The 20,752-nt window shown below is 44.5% G+C and overlaps 1 protein-coding gene across 6 annotated transcripts; it reads left to right on the top strand.

Annotated features, from left to right (window-relative positions):
• The first annotated feature begins 1,097 nt into the window (after nucleotides 1-1,097).
• srrm2 (serine/arginine repetitive matrix 2) lies at nucleotides 1,098-16,464 on the top strand. 6 transcript variants are annotated; one of them, XR_008323363.1, is made up of 14 exons: nucleotides 1,098-1,275; nucleotides 2,634-2,885; nucleotides 3,602-3,697; nucleotides 4,526-4,711; nucleotides 6,842-6,925; nucleotides 7,528-7,596; nucleotides 7,702-7,752; nucleotides 8,960-9,073; nucleotides 10,159-10,303; nucleotides 10,393-12,416; nucleotides 13,755-14,486; nucleotides 14,574-14,645; nucleotides 15,765-15,885; nucleotides 16,068-16,139. XR_008323363.1 is itself a non-coding variant. In XM_053338136.1 (14 exons), the coding sequence occupies exons 2-14, from the start codon at nucleotides 2,638-2,640 to the stop codon at nucleotides 16,126-16,128; spliced, it is 3,984 nt and encodes a 1,327-aa protein (XP_053194111.1). In that variant the 5' UTR covers nucleotides 1,098-1,275; nucleotides 2,634-2,637; the 3' UTR covers nucleotides 16,129-16,464. The 6 variants fall into 6 exon arrangements, 4 of the variants coding, with proteins under 4 accessions (XP_053194111.1, XP_053194113.1, XP_053194112.1 ...); XR_008323364.1 differs by having other exon boundaries at nucleotides 16,065-16,102; XM_053338136.1 differs by having other exon boundaries at nucleotides 7,531-7,596; nucleotides 15,784-15,885; nucleotides 16,065-16,464.
• Nucleotides 16,465-20,752: the final 4,288 nt, after the last annotated feature.

The raw sequence follows: 20,752 nt of genomic DNA, 5'->3' as shown, positions 1-20,752 counted from the left end.
GAATTGCAGTGGTGGAAAGTCAGCCTAATATTTATCTGCTGACCCTTTGGAGGGGCCCCACCCCTAGGTTGGGAACCACTGGACTAAACTAGCTAACTGTACTGTATATAAAGTAGTATAAACTAGCTAACTGTATATAAAGTAGTATAAACTAGCTAACTGTATATAAAGTAGTATAAACTAGCTAACTGAATATAAAGTAGTATAAACTAGCTAACTGTATATAAAGTAGTGTAAACTAGCTAACTGTATATAAAGTAGTATAAACTAGCTAACTGTATAAAGTAGTGTAAACTAGCTAACTGTATATAAAGTAGTGTAAACCAGCTAACTGTATATAAAGTAGTATAAACTAGCTAACTGTATAAAGTAGTGTAAACTAGCTAACTGTATATAAAGTAGTATAAACTAGCTAACTGTATGTAAAGTAGTATAAACTAGCTAACTGTATATAAAGTAGCATAAACTAGCTAACTATATATAAAGTAGTGTAAACTAGCTAACTGTATATAAAGTAGTATAAACTAGCTAACTGTATATAAAGTAGTATAAACTAGCTAACTGTATATAAAGTAGTATAAACTAGCTAACTGTATATAAAATAGTATAAACTAGCTCCACCTCCAGCAGCTACAACAGTAACATGCTGCTCTAACACTGATGCTTCACTATTAATAATCTAATGATGTCATATATAATAATATATCACTACTTTTACTGTAATACTGCATACTACATCACTATAATACTGCAGTACTTTTACTGTAATACTGCATACTACATCACTCATAATACTGCAGTACTTTTACTGTAATACTGTAACTATTTATGTACTTTTAATGTAATACTTTAACTACACCACTCATAATACTTTTATTGTAGTACGTTTCATGCAGGACTTTTTACTTGTAATTAAGTTTTTTTTTTAGATTACTATAATGGCACTTTTACTTCAATTAAATTATTTTGAATACTTCTTCCACTAATCTTTTTATCTGAGAGTCTCATTTTCTCTTACGGCACCTGAACGCGTCGCACTTTGCGTCCCTTGCGTCTGACGTCAACCGGTTTTTTCATCTTCCTCCTTCGGTTGGAGACGCGAGCAGCTAGCCTCAGAGCTAACTAGCCGTGTAAGCTTTATTGGTTTTCTTTTGTTTGTTTGTTTTTACAAAGAAGTAGCTATTGTCAAGTTTGTTATTGTTGGTGTCTGATAAAGAACAAGAGGCACATCGTCGTCAAACACTTCTGACGCCGTTTTCCCCCGGGAAAACACAGGTACGTAACAAACACGTTAGCTTAAACTAGCTTAGCAGAGGCCCGAAGAAAGCTGGCAATCCGCCTCGTTTCTCACTTATTAAACATTACAGCGGTGTGTTTATCTCCCTCTAGCTCCTTTACTCTTATTTACTGAGTGTTAGTAATTTATTAGTTAGTTTATCTTCGCTTTAGTCATCGTAAACACGCAACAGGCCTGTTTCTGCGCACGTGTTAAAGGAAGGTAAGAAGGAAAGAATGAAGAGAAGCAAGGAAGGAAATATTGACGGGAGAGAGGAAAGATGGAAAGGAGGGAGGGAGGAAGGAAAGAAAGGAGGGAGGGAGGGAGGAATGTAGGTAGGAAGGAAGGAAGAGAAGACAGAAAGACAAGATGGAAGGGAGGGATGAAGACAAGATGGAAGGAAGGAAAGAGAGAGAGGGAGGAAGGAAGAGAAGACAGGAAGACAAGAAGGGAGGGAGGGAGGAAGGAAGAGAAGACAGGAAAGATGGAAGAAAGGGAGGACAGGTGGAAGGAAGGAAGAAAGGAAGAAAGAGTCTTATTTGTGCCACCACAGTAAAGCCTTTTTAATATTTCATAGATATAAACTCTTACTTTTGCTCTCAGAGTTCACCAGAATGATGCATTTGACTAATAAATGTTCCCCTGAATCCTCCTAGATGGTCGGATGGAGTTCCTTTGCACCTGTAGCCTTGAGACTTTACAACGATAACTTATAAAACTAGTTTTATAACTTTTAGGTTTGTTTTTGTTTTGTGTATATTATTTGAGGAGGGAATCATCAGAGGCTCCACGATACGGTATTATCACGATACTATTATGTCCCTAGTATCTATGTCCATGTGTTTTAATGAAATGAATAGTTCATATTTTAAATAAGATAGTAGTTATGAGGATTTCTTTTTATGATGTAGCAGTGAAGACTGATGGCTCTAATGGTTCTACAATAAACGCCACACTTCTAGAAAGCTCTGCTCATTTTACCTTTACATAGAAAATAACATTTCCATCATTATTGCTATGTGATATTTTCATGTCTGAGGTAAAATAGGACATTATATTGTGTGATAGGAACTGTTTTTCCCTCCAAAAATGAGCTAAAAAATACACTCTCTCTGCTCTCTGAAACATTGATCAAGGTTTAATCACATGTATTGGCTGTTGATGCTTTCTAAATAGATCTGTGGTTCAACATTTGGTAGAGACACTTTATATGAGGGGAGCTTGCTGAGAGGTTGTAGGATATGAACAGTATGTGAGGGATAATCACAGTGAAAGTCAGGACTGTCTCCATGATGAATCTATATAATCGCCATAGTTTTAATAGCCCTCTGCACTTTCTCTTCCGTCTCTTTCTCAGAGCCATGTACAATGGGATCGGCCTCACGACTCCGCGGGGCAGCGGCACCAACGGCTACGTGCAGCGCAACCTGTCGAGCCTGCGGGTCAAGCGGCCGCGGGACGAGCGCGGCGGCGAGCGGGACGAGAAGGACCGCGAGCGGCTGGAGAGTCAGCTCAACAGGCAGCCCAACGCAGAGATCCTGGAGCACCAACGCAAGAGGCAGCTGGAGGTCAAGTGTGCCGAGCTGCAGGACATGATGGAGGAGCAGGGGTAAAATAAAATATATAATACTGTGTTTAAAGTTAAATATATAAGGCAAGGCAGTTTTATTTATATAGCGCATTTCATACCCAATGGAAACTCAGTGTGCTTTACATAAAACAGAAAAACATGTAATTTGAGAAACTTAAAACATACAATTAACCCCCCCCCCACCACCCCCATAATAAAAACAAAGTACAGAAAAATAGAAAGAGAAATAAAATGCTAGAATAGAGCATTAAATATAAGATTGCAGCATAAAATAATGATTTGCTTTAAAATCATTAAAAGGACATAGAGTGCAAATTAAAGATTAAAATGTAAAGTGCATTAAAAGAGCTCAATCATAAGCACCTGTCTTATTTTCCGTTCTTCCTTCCTTCCTTCTTTCCTTCCAGCTGTCCTTAATAATATAGAATGATAATAATAGATGGATAGAAAATAATACAATATAAAATTAATAATAATAAAAATGTTAAAAGAGAAAACTGGAGACCAATGCATGCATTATTTAATTATTCATTCCTATAAATAATAAAAAACATATGTTCGCATATATTAAGTTTGAATTAAAAAGGGTTAGGGTTAGAAAAAACATTGCCTATATAACTAAATCTGTGCATAGTGGACAACATAGTAGTCATATTTAAACGTCGTCGTCTCACGTGTTGCTTTTAATGACTTCTGTACGCTGTTAAATAATCTTTCTCCGTTTGTGTTTTCAGGTATTCTGCAGAGGAGATCGAGGAGAAGGTGAACAGTTTCAGAATGATGCTTCAGGAGAAAGAGGAGCCGGCTCCCGCCACCACCGACAGACCAACGTAAGCAATAATAATTTGTCTTAATTAGACTCTCGGGTCAGGCTCTAAAACAGGAGGGTCAAAGTCATTCATATGGGTCATTAAAAAGAGGGAAGGAAGATAAGACAGGAAGGAAATATGAAAGGGAGGAAGGACAGAAGGAAGGAAGAGAAGACAGGAAGGAAATATGGAACGGAGGAAGGAAGAGAAGACAGTAAGGAAAGATGGAAGGGAGGGAGGAAGGAAGAGAAGACAGGAAGGAAAGATGGAAGGGAGGAAGGAAGGACAGATGGAAGGAAGGAAGAGAAGACAGGACGGAAAGATGGAAGGGAGTAAGGACAGATTAAAGGAAGGAAAAAGAGACAGGAAGGAAATATAGAAGGGAGGAAGGAAAGAAGGAAGAGAAGACAGTTAGGAAAGATGAAAGGGAGGAAGGACAGAAGGAAGGAAGAGAAGACAGGAAGGAAAGATGGAAAGGAGGAAGGAAGGACAGATGGAAGGAAGGAAGCAAGGAAAGATGGAAGGGAGTAAGGACAGATGGAAGGGAGGAATGAAGGAAGGAAGAGAAGACAGGAAGGAAGGAAGAGAAGACAGTAAGGAAAGATAGAAGGGAGGAAGGATAAATGGCAGAAAGGAAAAGATGAAGGAAGATAAGACGGTAAGCAAAGATGGAAGGAAGGAAGGAAAAGACGATAGGAAGGAAGGAAAGATAGAAGAAAGGGAAGAATGAAGGATGAAATTGAGGATGGACAGATTGAAGAGAAGACAAGAAGGAAGGAAGGAAGGAAAAGAAGACAGGAGTGCCCGTCCATTGCTTTATTTTGTCTTTTTACTTGTTCCCCCTCTCAGTGTGACGGAGACTCACGCTCTGGCCGCCGCCAACCAGCAGAAGAACGACCGCCTGCGCGCCGCCTTCGGCATCAGCAGCGACTACGTGGACGGCTCGTCGTTCCACGCAGACCGAAAAGAGAAAGAGAAGGAGAAGAGAGAGCAGGAGCGTCTGGAGAGGGAGCGACAGCAGCAGCAGAAATACACGTGAGTAGAACAAACGTTAGCGACAGTAGCAGCAGAAATACACGTGAGTAGAACAAACGTTAGCAGCAGCAGAAATACACGTGACTAGAACAAACGTTAGCGATAGCAGCAGAAATACACGTGACTAGAACAAACGTTAGCGACAGCAGCAGCAGAAATATACGTGAGTAGAACAAACGTTAGCGACAGCAGCAGTGGAAATACACGTGAGTAGAACAAACGTTAGCGACAGCAGCAGTGGAAATACACGTGAGTAGAACAAACGTTAGCGACAGCAGCAGCAGAAATACACGTGAGTAGAACAAACGTTAGCGACAGCAGCAGCAGAAATACACGTGAGTAGAACAAACGTTAGCGACAGTAGCAGCAGAAATACACGTGAGTAGAACAAACGTTAGCAGCAGCAGAAATACACGTGACTAGAACAAACGTTAGCGATAGCAGCAGAAATACACGTGAGTAGAACAAACGTTAGCGACAGCAGCAGTGGAAATACACGTGAGTAGAACAAACATTAGCAACGTTAGCAGCAGAAATACACGTGAGTAGAACAAACGTTAGCGACAGCAGCAGCAGAAATATACGTGAGTAGAACAGACGTTAGCGGCAGCAGCAGCAGAAATACACGTGAGTAGAACAAACGTTAGCGACAGCAGCAGAAATATACGTGAGTAGAACAAACGTTAGCGACAGCAGCAATATACGTAAGTAGAACAAACGTTAGCGACAGCAGCAGCAGAAATACACGTGAGTAGAACAAACGTAAGCGGCAGCAGCAGCAGAATTATACGTGAGTAGAACAAACGTTAGCGACAGCAGCAGCAGAAATATACGTAAGTACAACAGACGTTAGCGACAGCAGAAATACACGTGAGTAGAACAAACGTTAGCGACAGCAGCAGCAGAAATATACGTGAGTAGAACAAACGTTAGCGACAGCAGCAGCAGAAATATACGTGAGTAGAACAAAGGTTAGCGCCAGCAGCAGAAATATACGTGAGTAGAACAAACGTTAGCGACAGCAGCAGAAATACACATGAGTAGAACAAACGTTAGCGACAGCAGCAGAAATACACGTGAGTAGAACAAACGTTAGCGACAGCAGCAGCAGAAATACACGTGAGTAGAACAAACGTTAGCGTCAGCAGCAGCAGAAATATACGTGAGTAGAACAAACGTTAGCGTCAGCAGCAGCAGAAATACACGTGAGTAGAACAAACGTTAGCAGCAGCAGCAGCAGAAATACACGTGAGTAGAACAAACGTTAGCAGCAGCAGCAGCAGAAATACACGTGAGTAGAACAAACGTTAGCGACAGCAGCAGCAGAAATACACGTGAGTAGAACAAACGTTAGCGTCAGCAGCAGCAGAAATACACGTGAGTAGAACAAACGTTAGCGTCAGCAGCAGCAGAAATACACGTAAGTAGAACAAACGTTAGCGACAGCAGCAGCAGAAATATACGTGAGTAGAACTAACGTTAGCGACAGCAGAAATATACGTGAGTAGAACAAACGTTAGCGACAGCAGCAACAGAAATATACGTGAGTAGAACAAACGTTAGCGACAGCAGCCGAAATTTTCATAATTTAGCTTTATAGCTTTTCCCTCCCCTCTTCCTTCTTGCCTTCTTCCCTTTCTTTCCTTCCTGTCTGCTGTCCCTTCCTTCCTGTCTTCTTTTTGTTCCTTCCTTCCCTGTTTTCCTCCCTCCCTCCTTCCATCTCTCCTTCCTTCCTTCCTCCCTTACTTCCTTCTGTCCTTCTTTCCTTTCGTTCCTTCCTGTCTTCTTTTCTTCCCTCCTTCCCTCATCTCTCCTTCCTTTCTTCCTTTCTTTCATTCCTGTCTTCTTTTTGTTCCTTCCTTCTCTTTTCTTCCTTCCTTCCTCCCTTACTTCCTTCCTTTCTGTCTTCTTTTCGTTTCTTCCATTTCTCCTTCCTTCTTTGTCCCTCCCTCCCTCCCTTCCTTCCTTTCTTTCTTCCCTTCCTCCTTCCTTCCATCTTTCTTTCTTCCCTTCCTCCTTCCTTCCATCTTTCCTCCCTTCCTTCCATCCTCAGGGTTATTATTAGTTATTTTATTATATTGAATCCTGATTTTGTGGCTAATTAAAGTAAATGTTTTTGTGTGTTTGCAGGTTGGTGGAAGATTCAGACGACTCAGATTCACCGCCAAAGAAACGCAGTCGAAAGAAGAAAAAGAAAAACAAGAACAGAGACAGGTGAAAGAAAAGAAAAAGGAAAAAAGAAAAGAAAGTTTAATGAGAAAAGAAAAGCGAAGAGTTGGTTTGATTCAGTTGTTTTTTTTGTCTTTCTTTCTTTCTTTCTCCTCTTCCTTCCATCCTTCCTCCCTTCCTTCAATCTTCCCTTTCTTCCTTCCATCTTGTCTTCCTTCCTTCCTTCCTTCCATCTTTCCTTACCGTCTTCTCTCCTCTTCCTTCCTCCCTTCCTTCAATCTTCCCTTTCTTCCTTCCATCTTGTCTTCCTTCCTTCCTTCCTTCCATCTTTCCTTACCGTCTTCTCTCCTCTTCCTTCCTCCCTTCCTTCAATCTTCCCTTTCTTCCTTCCATTTTTTCTTCCTTCCTTCCTTCCTTCCATCTTTCCTTACCGTCTTCTCTCCTCTTCCTTCCTCCCTTCCTTCAATCTTCCCTTTCTTCCTTCCATTTTTTTTCCTGTCTTCTCTTCCTTCCTTCCATCTTCTGTCTTCCTTCCTTCCTTCCATCTTTCCTTACTGTCTTCTCTCCTCTTCCTTCCATCCTTCCTCCCTTCCTTCAATCTTCCCTTCCTTCCTTCCTTCCTTCCTGCCTTTCTTTCTTCCTGTCAGCAGCTCAGAGAGTCGATCTCCGTCTCCACAGAAAGAGAAAAAGAAATCCAAGAAGAAGAAAAAGAAACGGTATATTTATTTTATCTTTCTTTTCTAAATGACGTCACATGTTTGGGTTTTTTCTTTTCTTTTTTCCGAAGCCGAGATTTTAACGGTAAGATTTTTGTGTTTCAGCGACGCGTCCGAAGACGATGAAGACGAAGAAGAAGAAGAAGAAGACAACAGGTTGGTTATCGCTTATCACTCTAAATCAGGGGTGTCAAACATGCGGCCCGTGGGCCAGAACCGACCCGCCAAGGAGTCAAATCGGGCCCACTTTCCTTCCTGTCTTCTTTTCCTTCCATCTATCCTTACTGTCTTCTCTCCTCTTCCTTCCATCTTTCCTCCCTCCTTTCCTTCGATTCTTCCTGTCTTCTCTTCCTTCTATCTGTCCTTCCTCCTTTGCTTCCTTCAATCTCTTTCCTTCCTTCCTTCCATCTTTCCTTACCGTCTTCTCTCCTCTTCCTTCCATCCTTCCTCCCTTCCTTCGATCTTCCCTTTCTTCCTTCCATCTTTTCTTCCTGTCTTCCCTTCCTTCCTTTCTTTCTTCCTTCCTTCCATCTGTCTTCCTTCCATCTTTCCATACCGTCTTGTCTCCTCTTCCTTCTATCCTTCCTCCCTTCCTTCGATCTTCCCTTTCTTCCTTCCATCTTTTCTTCCTGTCTTCCCTTCCTTCCTTCCTCCCTTTCTTCCTTCCTTCCATCTTCTCTGTCTTCCTTCCTTCCTTCCATCTTTCCTTACCGTCTTCTCTCCTTCCATTCTTCCTCCCTTCCTTCCATCTTCCCTTCCTTCCTTCCTTACTCCCTTGGTCCGGCCCACATCAGATCAAATTGTTCTGTATGTGGCCCTTGAATGAAGATGAGTTTGACACTTCTGCTCTAAATACACTTTACTTTAGTTTATAGTCTTTTTAATTTTATTCTATTGTTTGTTTTTGATGTTTTAAATTACTTATTTATTTATTTTGTCTACTTTATTTTACACTATCTTATTAAATATATCAATTTTATTTCTTTATATTTTCTTTTAATCTCTTTCAACCTAGTTTTAGTCCATCTTTTATTAAACTTCCTCTTCTATTTTACTTTACTTTTCTTTTTTAATCTATTTCAACCTAATTTTTTCTCTCTTAACCTTTTCTCTTATTCTACTTATTTATATTTACTTATTTATTTTTTCTTTAACTTGTTCTTTGTTGTATTATTATTATTATTATTATTATTATTGTTGTTTATTTAGCACTTTGAACTACACTAATCTCTACTTTAAAAGCTCTTCTTATGAATATAAATTTAGTATTTTTATCATATCTTTTAAACAAGTTTTCGTCGCTGCTGTTGCTGAATTCACCCGTTGATAAATTTCCCTCCCCCTTTTTTTTTTTTTAATAAAGCTCCTCAGACGAGAAGCACAACAAGGTGTCAAAGAAAAAAGGGAAACACAGCGAAAGCACGAGTCCTCCGAAAAAAACCCGACAGATAAGCGTCTCCTCCGGCTCCGATCACAGGTACGTACGATGGTTTAGTTTGTTTTTTAACCCCTTACATACCGTTCATGTTCAGGCATTTCAAACTTTCCCCTCATGACTAAATCATCATCATTAATAAATTGGTGATTAATCCTGAATGAAGCTTTCAGAGAGCATGCTTTATGTTGATGGAGAAACATTTGTAAAAATGTACAATCACACTATATAACGCACTATGTAATGGTCCATTGTTATATAAGACAGGAGAATATAACACCTTCAATAAATGATAATGATCAATGGTGGTTAAACAATATTTTTAGGGCTGTCAAACGATTAATTTTTTTAATGGAGATTAATCGCAGAGTTTCCATAGTTAATCACGATTAATGGCGTTTTGAATTGCATGTTTAAAATCCTGTTATTTTCCATTTGAAGGCAGTTTTAAGCCCATAATGTAAAGCATTTCTTACCAGAGTGTCTTAACTGGGAATCAATCACGGCTCTGCTGCGACTCCCACACTCCAAAATGGTCCTTTGGTGGAGCTGAGGCTGGCTTGGCTGCACCTGGGTGTTTAGCGTGGAGGTGCTAACTCAAACTCCACGTACTCCGGTGGTAGTTAAACTCCGTTTGACACAGGTTGCATTTTACTTTTGACTTGTCAACTGAAGCGTCTGGAAGTGTTTTAAAGTTAAACAAGCCGTTCAAAAGTCCAGTAGCTCTCTTACTTTCCATCAGCGCGGTAGGTTTACTGCAGGAGGCCACTTCAAAGCATAGCGCTACAGCTAGAGGAGCCGTCTACGGGGGAGGAGAAGGGACAAAAAGGCTTGCAACATTAAAATGAGATTTAAAAAAAATATAATATTTTCAAATGGTAGTTTGAATAAATGAGATGTACTAAAACATTTTTAGAAAGTTTAAATATTTCCGTTTTTGTATATTCTGTGTCACATGAAGATAAAGTTACTTTTTTTTAGGCGTTAACCAAATACTGAAATTGTTTAAGGGAAAAATCTTAACTCTAACTTATTCCACTCGCCCGTCTCTATGACAACAGACTTTTTGCCCCCCACCCAGAATCATCCTGAACGCTTAAACACATTTTCTTTTTTTGATTTACCAGTCCGTCTCCGGCGCCGCTGCGGTCGCGTCAGAGTCAGCCGGACCAAACGTCGAGGAAAGCTGACGAAGGAAGAAAAGGGAGATCACCGGACAGGAGGAGACGAGGCTACGAGGAGCAGAGTCCGCAGCGGCAGGGAGGCGACGGGGTAAATACAGGAACTACATTCCACTTTTTATCATTTAATTCCAGATATGACACTAATAAATGTTTTTTTTTTTTTTTTTTGTCATGTAGAAGAGGCCGAGTAATATCGAGAGAGAAAAAGAGCGGACGAGTGCGACAGACAAGGCGCCCGCCAAGAGGAGACACGACTCCTCCTCTCCGTCTCCACCTCCTCAGATGGAGAAAGGCAGAGAGAGGGAGAAAGGGAGGCGATCCCGGAGCAAACCGAGGGAGAGCGAGAAGGCGAAGCGTTCACGAAGCCGAGAGAAGGAGCGGGAGAAAGGGAGGCGATCCCGGAGCAGGGAGATGGAGAAGAGGAGGCGTTCGAGGAGCGTAGAAAACGACAGGGAGAAAGGGAGGCGCTCGAGAAGCAAGGAAAAGGAGAAGCAGAGAGGCAGGGAGGTGGAGAAAACGAGGCGCTCGAGGAGTCGGGAAAACGAGAGGGAGAGAGGGAGGAAATCAAGAAGTAGAGAGATGGAGAAGGAGAGAGGCAGGCGGTCAAGAAGTAGAGAGATGGAGAAGGAGAGAGGGAGGAGGTCAAGAAGCAGAGAGATGGAGAAGGAGAGAGGGAGGAGATCAAGAAGCAGAGAGATGGAGAAGAGGAGGAGGTCACGGAGCATGGAGAAGGAGAGAGGGAGGCGTTCAAGGAGCAGAGAAAAGCGGGAAAAAGACAAAGGAAAGGAGAACGCTCCACTCAGGACCAGACATGACTCCTCCTCCTCTTCCTCCTCGTCTCCTTCACCTCCACCTCCTGCTCCTAAGCTGGACGCGAGGAGGGCGAGGAGCAGAGAGGCCGACCAGGAGAGAGATGTGAAAAAATGGGACAAAAAGACGAGACACGACTCCTCGTCCCCCTCGCCTCCCCCCGAGAGGAGGAGAGAGAGGAGCGGAGAGAGGGAGCGCCGAGCGGAAAGAGAGCCGCACCTGCCGCCACGCGCTACGTACGACGCCGAGAAAAAGAAGGAGGCAGGGAGGAGAGCGGAGAGGGAGGCGTCTCCTCCTCCTCCTCCTCAACAGAAAAATGACAGGAGGCGAGACGCTCGGTCGTCGCCGGCGCCTCGTTCTCCCGCCGTCAACGGGCGCCAAAGAGAGCGGGAGGAGGAGAGGAGGAGAGAAAAAGACACGCAGCGGAGGAGAGACGACGAGGCGCTCAGACCGCCCGCCGAAGGAGTGCGGGACAGATCCAGATCCAGATCCGGCAGGACAGAAAGACCGGAGACGAAGGAGCGTCCGGAGAAGACGAGGAGCCCGGCGAGGAAGGAGCGGCGTGGCGAGGAGAAAACGAAACACGCCGAGAAGAAGAGAGAGAGCAGCAGTGGCAGCGGCAGCGGGAGCGGGAGCAGCAGCGGAAGCAGCAGCAGCAGCGATAGCGACAGCGATTCCTCCTCCTCCTCCTCTTCTTCCTCCTCCTCTTCATCCTCCTCTTCGTCCTCCTCCTCTGAAGACGAGGGCAAAGGGAAGAAGGCTGCAGGGAAGGAAGCAGCAGGAGGAGGCAGCCCGGCGAAAAAAAGCGCGCCCTCTGCCATCGGGGCGGCGGTCCAGAGGTATTTAACCAACGGGAGGAAGGAGAGTCCCGCCTCCGCCTCCGAGGGCGACGCCCCCCGACGATCACAGAAGGAGAGAGGAGGAGGAGCAGGAGGCAGGGAGAGACCTCCTCCTCCTTCTGCTCCTACTCAGCCGCCCCGGACCAAAGGTCAGGAGCGATACAGTCCCACGCAGGCAGACAGCCCGAGTCCCCCCCGAGACGCCAGCAGAGGGGAGCGGTACTCGCCCGCCGAAGCCGAGCCGAGAGGGAGAGACGCCAGGAGACCGTCGGCCAGCAGGAGGTCACGATCTCCTCCCCAGAAAACCTCCCCGGCCCGCCGCACGCCGCCGAGGCAATATCAGGAAGCACCGCCGCCCTCCCGTTCCAGGAGAGCGTCTCCTCCTCATCCTCCGGCCTGGTCGGACCGGCCGAGGGAGCGAGAGAGAGAGAGGGAGCGGGAGAGCGAGAAGGACAGAGAGAGGAACAGAGAGAGGGAGAGAGATCGGGAACGGGTCGCCAGGAGGAGCAGATCCAGGTCCAGAAGCCCGAGGAGACGCAGCCCCCCAATCAGGTGAGACAGAGATGCAACTAGAGGCTCGTCTCTCTTTAACCTTCCTGTCGTCCTCCCGGGTCAAACTGACCCCGTCTGTTATGACTGTTCCTTCTTTCCTCCCTTCCTTCTTCCCTTCCTCCATCCCCCTTTCTGCCTTCTTTCCTGTGTCCTTCTTTCTTTCCTCCTTCTTTTCCTTTCTCCATCCCTCCTCCCTCCCTTCTTTCCTCCATCCTTCATTCCTTCCTCTCCTCCCTTCCTTCTTTCCATCTTCTTTCCTCCCTCCCTTCCTCCCTCCCTCCCTCCTTTCCTTCCTTCTTTCCTCCCTTCCTTCCTCCCTCCTTTCCTTCCTTCTTTCCTCCTTCCTTCATTCCTTCCTGCCTTCATTCTTTCCTCCCTTCCTTCCTTTGTCCCGTCCTTCCTTCCTCCCTCCCTCCCTCCTTTCCTTCCTTCTTTCCTCCTCTCTCCCTCCCTTCCTTCTTTCCTCCCTCCTCCCTTCCTCCCTCCCTTCCTTCTTTCCTCCCTCCTCCCTTCCTCCCTCCCTTCCTTCTTTCCTCCCTCCTCCCTTCCTCTCCTCCCTTCCTTCTTTCCATCTTCTTTCCTCCCTCCCTTCCTCCCTCCCTCCCTCCTTTCCTTCCTTCTTTCCTCCCTCCTTTCCTTCCTTCTTTCCTCCTTCCTTCATTCCTTCCTGCCTTCATTCTTTTGTCCCGTCCTTCCTTCCTCCCTCCCTCCCTCCTTTCCTTCCTTCTTTCCTCCTTTCTCCCTCCCTTCCTTCTTTCCTCCCTCCTCCCTTCCTCCCTCCCTTCCTTCTTTCTTTCCTCCCTCCTTTCCTTCCTCCCTTCCAGTATATAAACAGTATGTTAAGGGTTAACGTTTTTATTCGTTGTCTTTTATAAGGTTGCTCAATGACTCGAACTTTGATCATGATTACGATCTCAAAAGTAATAAAATCAAGGATTTTATTAGTTGGAGGCTAAAGATAGCGCTCAATAACAAAGGTTTTATTTTGAAAAGCTTAGACAGGAAACCGCTCCAGCTCCGTTAGTTTAACAGGAAGCTGAAACACGGTGAAATGTTTGAACTGTAAATAAAAGTGCAGAGTTTCCAGCCTGCGTCAGACAGAGTTTACTGACTAATTATTAAAAACCAGGAAGTGATGTGTGACCTGTCGTCATGGTAACCAGCTCAGCTCTAATATCTCTGCACATTTTCTGCTGTGTGTTGCGTTAAGCGGCAGATAAAAGGCTGCTGCTGGGAGAGAAAATTAAAAGTTTTAATGATCGTGATTTCAATTTTGACAATAGTCTTTTATGACGTTGTGTTAATGATATCAATGATGTCGTGTTGTCTCTCTCTCAGGTCTCGCCGCTCTGCGTCTCCTCAGCGCAGGAGGAGGAACAGTCGCTCCCTCTCCAGAGAGCGAGAGCGAGAGCGAGAAAGGGAGCGTGACAGGATGAGGCAGCGGGAGGCGGAGAGAGAGAAAGAGAGAGAGAGGGAAAGGGAAAGGGAGAGACAGAGGGAAAGAGAGAGGGAGAGGGAGCGGGAGCAGGCGCGTCTAAAAGAGGCTCCTCAACCCCGCCGATCCTCCTCCTCCTCTTCCTCCAGCTCCTCCTCTTCCTCCTCCTCGTCGCCTTCGCCAACCCGCGACAGGAAAGACGCCAAAGCAGCTCCGGAGCGAGAGAGGCGGCCGGAGCGAGAGGACGACAAGAGGCGGCCGGAGCAGAAACCTCGCTCCTCCTCCTCCTCTTCCTCACAGGCTCCGTCTTCAGGTGCTCGCGCCTCCCAGCCCTCCAGGAGGTCGCCGGCCGTCAGCCAATCAGAAGCCAAGCAGCAGCAGCAGCAGTCGTCGAGAGGCCCGAGCAGGAAGCGGTCGCCACCAGCAGCCAATCATTCGCCGCCACCACCGCAGCAGCAGCAGCAGCAGCCAGTCAGAAGCGAGAGCAGCGCGGTGAACGGGAAGGAGGAGAAGAAGAAGAAAGGAGACGGAAGCAGCAGCTCCAGCTCCTCCTCCTCCTCCTCATCTTCATCCTCCTCGTCATCGTCCTCCTCCTCGTCAGACAGCTCCGACTCCGAGGCCGAGCAGGAGAAAGGGTAAAGCAGCAGATAATCAATCAATCAATCGCTTTACTTATTGATCCTGATCAGTTATTTAACTTTTACTAATTTCTCTTTTAACAGCAACGCCAAAACTCAGAGCTCTCCTTCCTCGTCCTCCTCGTCTGAGAATGAAAAGGAAACAAAGAAAAAGAGGTGAGAACTGAAAACTGGATATACATCGCTCGTTGTTTAATGGTGACGGAGCTCGTTAACGAACATCTGAAGAATGAATGACAGACAGATGGATGGAAGGAAGGAAGAAAGGGTGGAAGGAAGGAGGGAAGAAAGGTAGGGTAGGAAGCAAGGACAGATGGAAGGAAGGAAGGAAGGAAAAAAGAAAGAAAGGGAGGAAGGAAGGACAGATGGAAGGAAGGAAGGAAGGAGGGGAAAAAGGGAGGGAAGGAAGGAAAAAAGAAAGAAGGGGAGGAAGGAAGGACAGGTGGGAGGAAGGAAGGAGGGAAGAAGGGAAAGAAGAAAGAAAGAAAGGTAGGGTAGAAAGGAAGGACAGATGGAAGGAAGAAAGAAGGGGAGGAAGGAAGGAAGGAGGGAAGAAGAAAGAAAGAAAGGTAGGGTAGGAAGGAAGGACAGATGGAAGGAAGAAAGGGTGGAAGGAAGAAAGAAAGAAAGGGAGGAAGGAAGGAAGAAAGGACTCACTGATCCCACATAAAGCTCAATTTAATCTCAAGTGGGCCACACCAGTAAAACAGCAGCATAATAATCTATAAATAATATCTAACGTGTTTAATATATATATTATTACTATTCACAAAACAGATGAACAGGCTGAGATTTCTTTATTAAACTAAATTAATTACATTTCATCAGTATTATGTCTGTCTGGAACTCAATAAAAGGTTTATTTCACTCAAACATGATCAGAAACAAAAGTTAACATTGTGTGAATATACAGCTGATAAAACCCCATAAACCCCATATTATTTATAATTATTAATTTACCTATTATTTATTCTACATTCAAGTCATGATTGATTGTGTTCTTTTTTTATCTATTCTAAATGGGCATACAATAAATAAAATAACCCAAAAACTTCAATGCAAAAGAAAATTTTAATCTAAATTATCACTGTGCTTTTATTTTGAAATTCTACATAGAATTCTAAAGACAATTTTCAAGACCGTTTCATAGTTTGACTCCTAAAAAAAAAAAAACATCAGTATTTTACATGTTAATAAAAGACACACACACACACACACAGACCGACCCCCCCCCCCCAAACCATCCATCCCTCCCCCTCCCTGTTTGATTGACAGCTGTGTCCTCCTATCACAGCCCCCCGCGGCCTCAGAGGGTCCCGGCTGATTCGCTGAGAGATTCTCGCTCGCTCAGTTATTCTCCACCGAGGTACATGAGACCGTCCTCGCCCGGCCGCAGGTACGAAACCCACCCACACTAAACCTGTCTAAACCTGGAGATCCATTATGGCAGCGGCTTGTGTTTTTAATAAGTGTGTGTGTGTGTGTGTGTGTGTGTGTGTGTGTGTGTGTGTGTGTGTGTGTGTGTGTGTGTGTGTGTGTGTGTGTGTGTGTGTGTGTGTGTGTGTGTGTGTGCAGGAGCGGCAGCAGAGGCAGCAGACAGTCGCCGAGCCGCTCGTCAGGCAGCAGACGAAGAAAATGAGACTTCACTTCTTCTTCTTCTTCTTTTTCTCTGTGTGTGTGTTCGTGTGTGTGTGTGTGGTCTCTCCGTTCACACACACACACACACACACACTTCCGGCTGGTTTGAACTGGACTACATCACCCAGCCAGCACTCTACACACACACACACACACACACACACACACACACACACACACACACATCCAAGAGGAGGAATATGGGTTTTTTTTTTTTTCTTTTTTCTAAGCAGCGATGACCAAAGGCGGCTGGCTTGGACATTTCTTATTATGAGCTGAAACACACACACACACACACACACACACACACACACCCCCCCCCCACACACACACCCACCCCCACACCCCACACACACACACACGCAGTGGAGTGGAGTAAAAGGTAACTCTAACGATGTTTCTCTGTACCTGTACTGTTTGTTGCGTTCTACCTGTAGATACGAGCTGTCTGTATTTTTAGTTTTCATCATGTGACTGAAACATGATTTCCATTCAATGTGAGCAGAAACTGCGACATGTGGTTAATTTTCTTTGTTGAATATCGTTAATAATTATAAAAGTGATGATGACGATGATGACGATGATGATGATGATGATAATAAAAAGGCAATTGTACATTTTATTTGTGTTGGATTTTGTTGTTTTGGTGGGAATCGATTCTCTTTAACCCTCCTGTTAAAGGAAGGAGGAAAAGAGGAAGGAAGGAAGGAAGGCAGGAAGGAAAGGAGAAAGGAAAGAAGGAAGGTAGGACGAAGAAAAGAGAAGAAAGGAAAGGGGAAAAGAGGAGAGGAGGAAGGAAGGAAGGAAGGAAGGGAAAAGAGGAGAGAAGGAAGGGAGGAAGAAAGTAAGGAGAGAAGGAAGGAAGGGAAAAGAGGACAGGAGTAAGGAGAGAAGGAAGGAAGGGAGGAAAAGAGGAAGAGTAAGGAAGGGAGGAAAAGAGGCAGAAAGTAAGGAGAGAAAGAAGGAAGGAAAGGAGTAAGGAGGAAAAGATGGAAGGAAAGGAGAAAGGAAGGAAGGTAGGAAGGACAGACGAAGAAAAGAGAAGAAAGGAAAGGGGAAAAGAGGAGTAAGGAGAGAAGGAAAGGAGGAAAAGGAAGAAAGTAAGGAGAGAAGAAAGGAAAGGAGTAAAGAGAAGGAAGGAAGGAAAGGAGGAAAAGAGGGAGGGAGTATGGAAGGAAGGAAAGGAGGAAAAGATGGAAGGAAGGAAGGACGGACGAAGAAAAGAGAAGAAAGGAAAGGGGAAAAGAGGAGAGGAGTAAGGAGAGAAGGACGGAAGGAAAAGAGGAAGGAAGTAAAGAAGGAAAGGAGAAAGGAAAGAAGGATGGACAAAGGAAGAATGGAAAGGAGGAAGAAAGGAAGGTAGGAGGGAGGAAGGATGGAAGGACGGACAAAGGAAGAATGGAAAGGAGGGAGGAAAGAAGGAACAGTGAAAACAGACGGGGTCAAAGTGACCCGGGAGGACGACAGGAAACTGAAGAACGTCGACGGCTTCATAGATCAGCCACATACACACCAATCTGATCTCATGTGGGCCGGATCATTAAAAAGATGGAGGGAGGGAGGGAAGGAAGGAAGGAAAGACAGGCAAAAGGAAGGAGGGAAGAAAGGTAGGAAAGAGAGATAGTGAAGGACGGACAGACAGAAGGAAGGACAGAAGGAAGAAAGCAAGGAAGGAGAGATGGAAGGAAGGACAGAAGAAAGGAAAAAAGGAAGGTAGGAAGGACAGATGGAAGGAAAAAAGGAAGGTAGGAAGGACAGAAGGAAGAATGGAAGGAAGGGCAGATGGAAGGAAGGACAGAAGAAAGAAAAGTAGGAAGGAACGAAGGACAGATGGAAGGAAGGACAGAAGGAAGAAAGCAAGGAAGGACAGAAGAAAGAAAGGTTAGAACGAAGAAAGGAAAAAAGGAAGGTAGGAAGGACAGATGGAAGGAAAAAAGGAAGGAATGAAGGACAGATGGAAGGGAGAAACGAACGAACGAAGAAAGGAAAAAAGGAAGGTAGGAAGGACAGATGGAAGGAAGGACAGAAGGAAGAAAGCAAGGAAGGACAGATGGAAGGAAGGAAGAAAGCAAGGAAGGACAGATGGAAGGAAGGAACAAAGAAAGGATAAAAGGAAAGTAGGAAGCACAGACGGAAGGAAGGACAGAAGGAAGAAAGGAAGGAAGGACAGAAGGAAGAAAGGAAAAAAGGAAGGTAGGAAGGACAGAAGGAAGAATGGAAGGAAGGACAGAAGGAAGAAAGCAAGGAAGGACAGATGGAAGGAAGGAGAGAAGGAAGAAATGAAGGAACAAACGAAGAAAGGAAAAAAGGTAGGAAGGACAGAAGAAAGAAAGGTAGGAAGGAAGGAAGGACAAGGAAGAAAGGAACGAACAAAGGAAGAAAGGAAAAAAGGAAGGTAGGAAGGACAGAAGGAAGAAAGGTAGGAAGGACATAAGGAAGGAAGGACAGAAGGAAGAAAGCAAGGAAGGACAGAAGGAAGAAAGCAAGGAAGGACAGATGGAAGGAAGGACAGAAGAAAGAAATACACAAATACACACACACATACATATGCACACACACACACACACACACACACACACACACAAAACCTCTAACCCCTAACCCTTAACCCTCCCACACCCCTTGAAGGCAGCACACCAGATGAAGAATCGTGTTTTCTCCCACAGTCCGTGAACGCATCACAGATGATGAGAGTGGGTCATCAGCTGCAGACAGTCAGGTGTGGTCGGCGGGACACTTTCCACTCCACCGGGACAAAAACAACGTCTACCGAGGGTCTGGAGACATGACCCACCGGCCAGACACCCACTACACCGGACTACCACCGTAAGTGTCTCAAAACGAGCTGCTAAGAAACTTTTATCTCCAGGAGTTGAGAAGTTTTTCTGTGTGTCGGGTGTCTTTCGCAGGCCAGGGTCAGGCCCAAGACGGAGCACAAATCTGGACGTTTTAAAGGCTTTTATAGCTTCTAGACAGCTGTGCACATCTTTATAAAACACTACTTAGCATTTATATGAATTGTTAAAACCTCTTTATTAGTCTGGTTGATGCTGTCAGGGTTTAATTTATAGATATTTGGACTTAAATCGCAGTTTTTTTTGGTTTTTTTTACGGCTCATGCGTAAACTTAACACCCACGGCTGCAACAACTTGTGACTATCTGACTATAAACTGGCTTTAAAAAAGACTTTATCCTTATATGTAATGTATGCCGAATTGACAAGCGTGTTGTATAGTAGTTATTTAAGCATTCACATGTTAAATTGAGATGCGTTGTGTTGGGTAATTTACGCGCTTTCTCCAAAAAATGAGTGTTTTTCTTGGGAAGTTTGGCGCAGCAGTCCGGATAAGGTGAGTTTACTGGATAGTGTTTCCTCCTAAAAGGGTGAAACTAACCTCCTCACAGATCAATCATGTTTATTATCGATACTCCTGCTCGTTTATAAAACATATTGACCTCATTTTAACATCGATTTTTAAGTTAAATGAGAGACCTACGGATCCCTGGTCGGTGCAGTTTTCTTGCGTTTTTTGGAGGAATCCTGTCGCCAAACTAGGTTCATAATGTATCCTGAAACCTACCTGTCCATCTGGAAATGCTGGTAATCCTTATTAAATGACTCGAGATGCTTCCTAGATACATTACATATCAGTTCGTCTTCAATTCGTCATGTTTCATGTCTCATAATTGAGCTCTAGGTTTGACTCTTAGTAGATGATTTTGGAGCAAAAGGGCAAAAGACGTGTTTTTTAATTGGACTAAATGTATTTTAAGGGATTCAGAGGAAGCCGAATTGAAGGAGGATCATTACTGAATAGGAAATGATCTGTAAATGTATTGTGGAAGGTGTTTGTTTAAGCTGATGTGTAAGTAATGTTTAATTTGCGCGTTTTTTGGCGCACGTGAAGAGATCAAAGCTGTGTGTTAGCTCGGTGTAAGCAGTGTTTCCTGTTTTCATGGAAAACTGTGACAACCTGGCTTTTAAATGAGCTCCTACTGTGTGTGACTGGTTTCTATGGTTTCTATGGTGCAGGGGTAGAGAGTGAGAGAGCTACCTCACAGCTAACACTGCTAGGTGAGAGGAGGGGGGGGGGGGGGGGGTGGAGTAAAGCAGGATGAGGAAGTTATATTTAGTGACTCAGCTGTTGTTTGAGGAGCAGGGAGGGGTTGGCAAGGAGGGGCACACACACACACACACACACACACACACACATACATACACACACACGCATACACACGCACATATATACACACATATACACACCCATACATATTTACACACACACACATATACACACACACACACATATACACACACACACATACACACACACATATACACACACACACACACGCATACATACATACACACACGCATGCATACACACACACACACACACACACATGCATACATACATATACACACATACACACATGCATGCATACACACATATACACACACGCATGCATACACACATATACACACACACACATATACACACACATATATATATATATACACACACATATACACACACACACACACACACACACACACATATATATACACACACACACATATTCACACACATATACACACACACATATATACACACACATATAC

The sequence above is a fragment of the Scomber japonicus genome, chromosome 18 (assembly GCF_027409825.1).
Source record: "Scomber japonicus isolate fScoJap1 chromosome 18, fScoJap1.pri, whole genome shotgun sequence".
In the NCBI taxonomy this organism is placed as follows: Eukaryota; Metazoa; Chordata; class Actinopteri; order Scombriformes; family Scombridae; genus Scomber; species Scomber japonicus.
The sequence above is the reverse complement of the archived record's forward strand: the minus strand, read 5'-3'. Positions and strand labels throughout refer to the sequence as shown.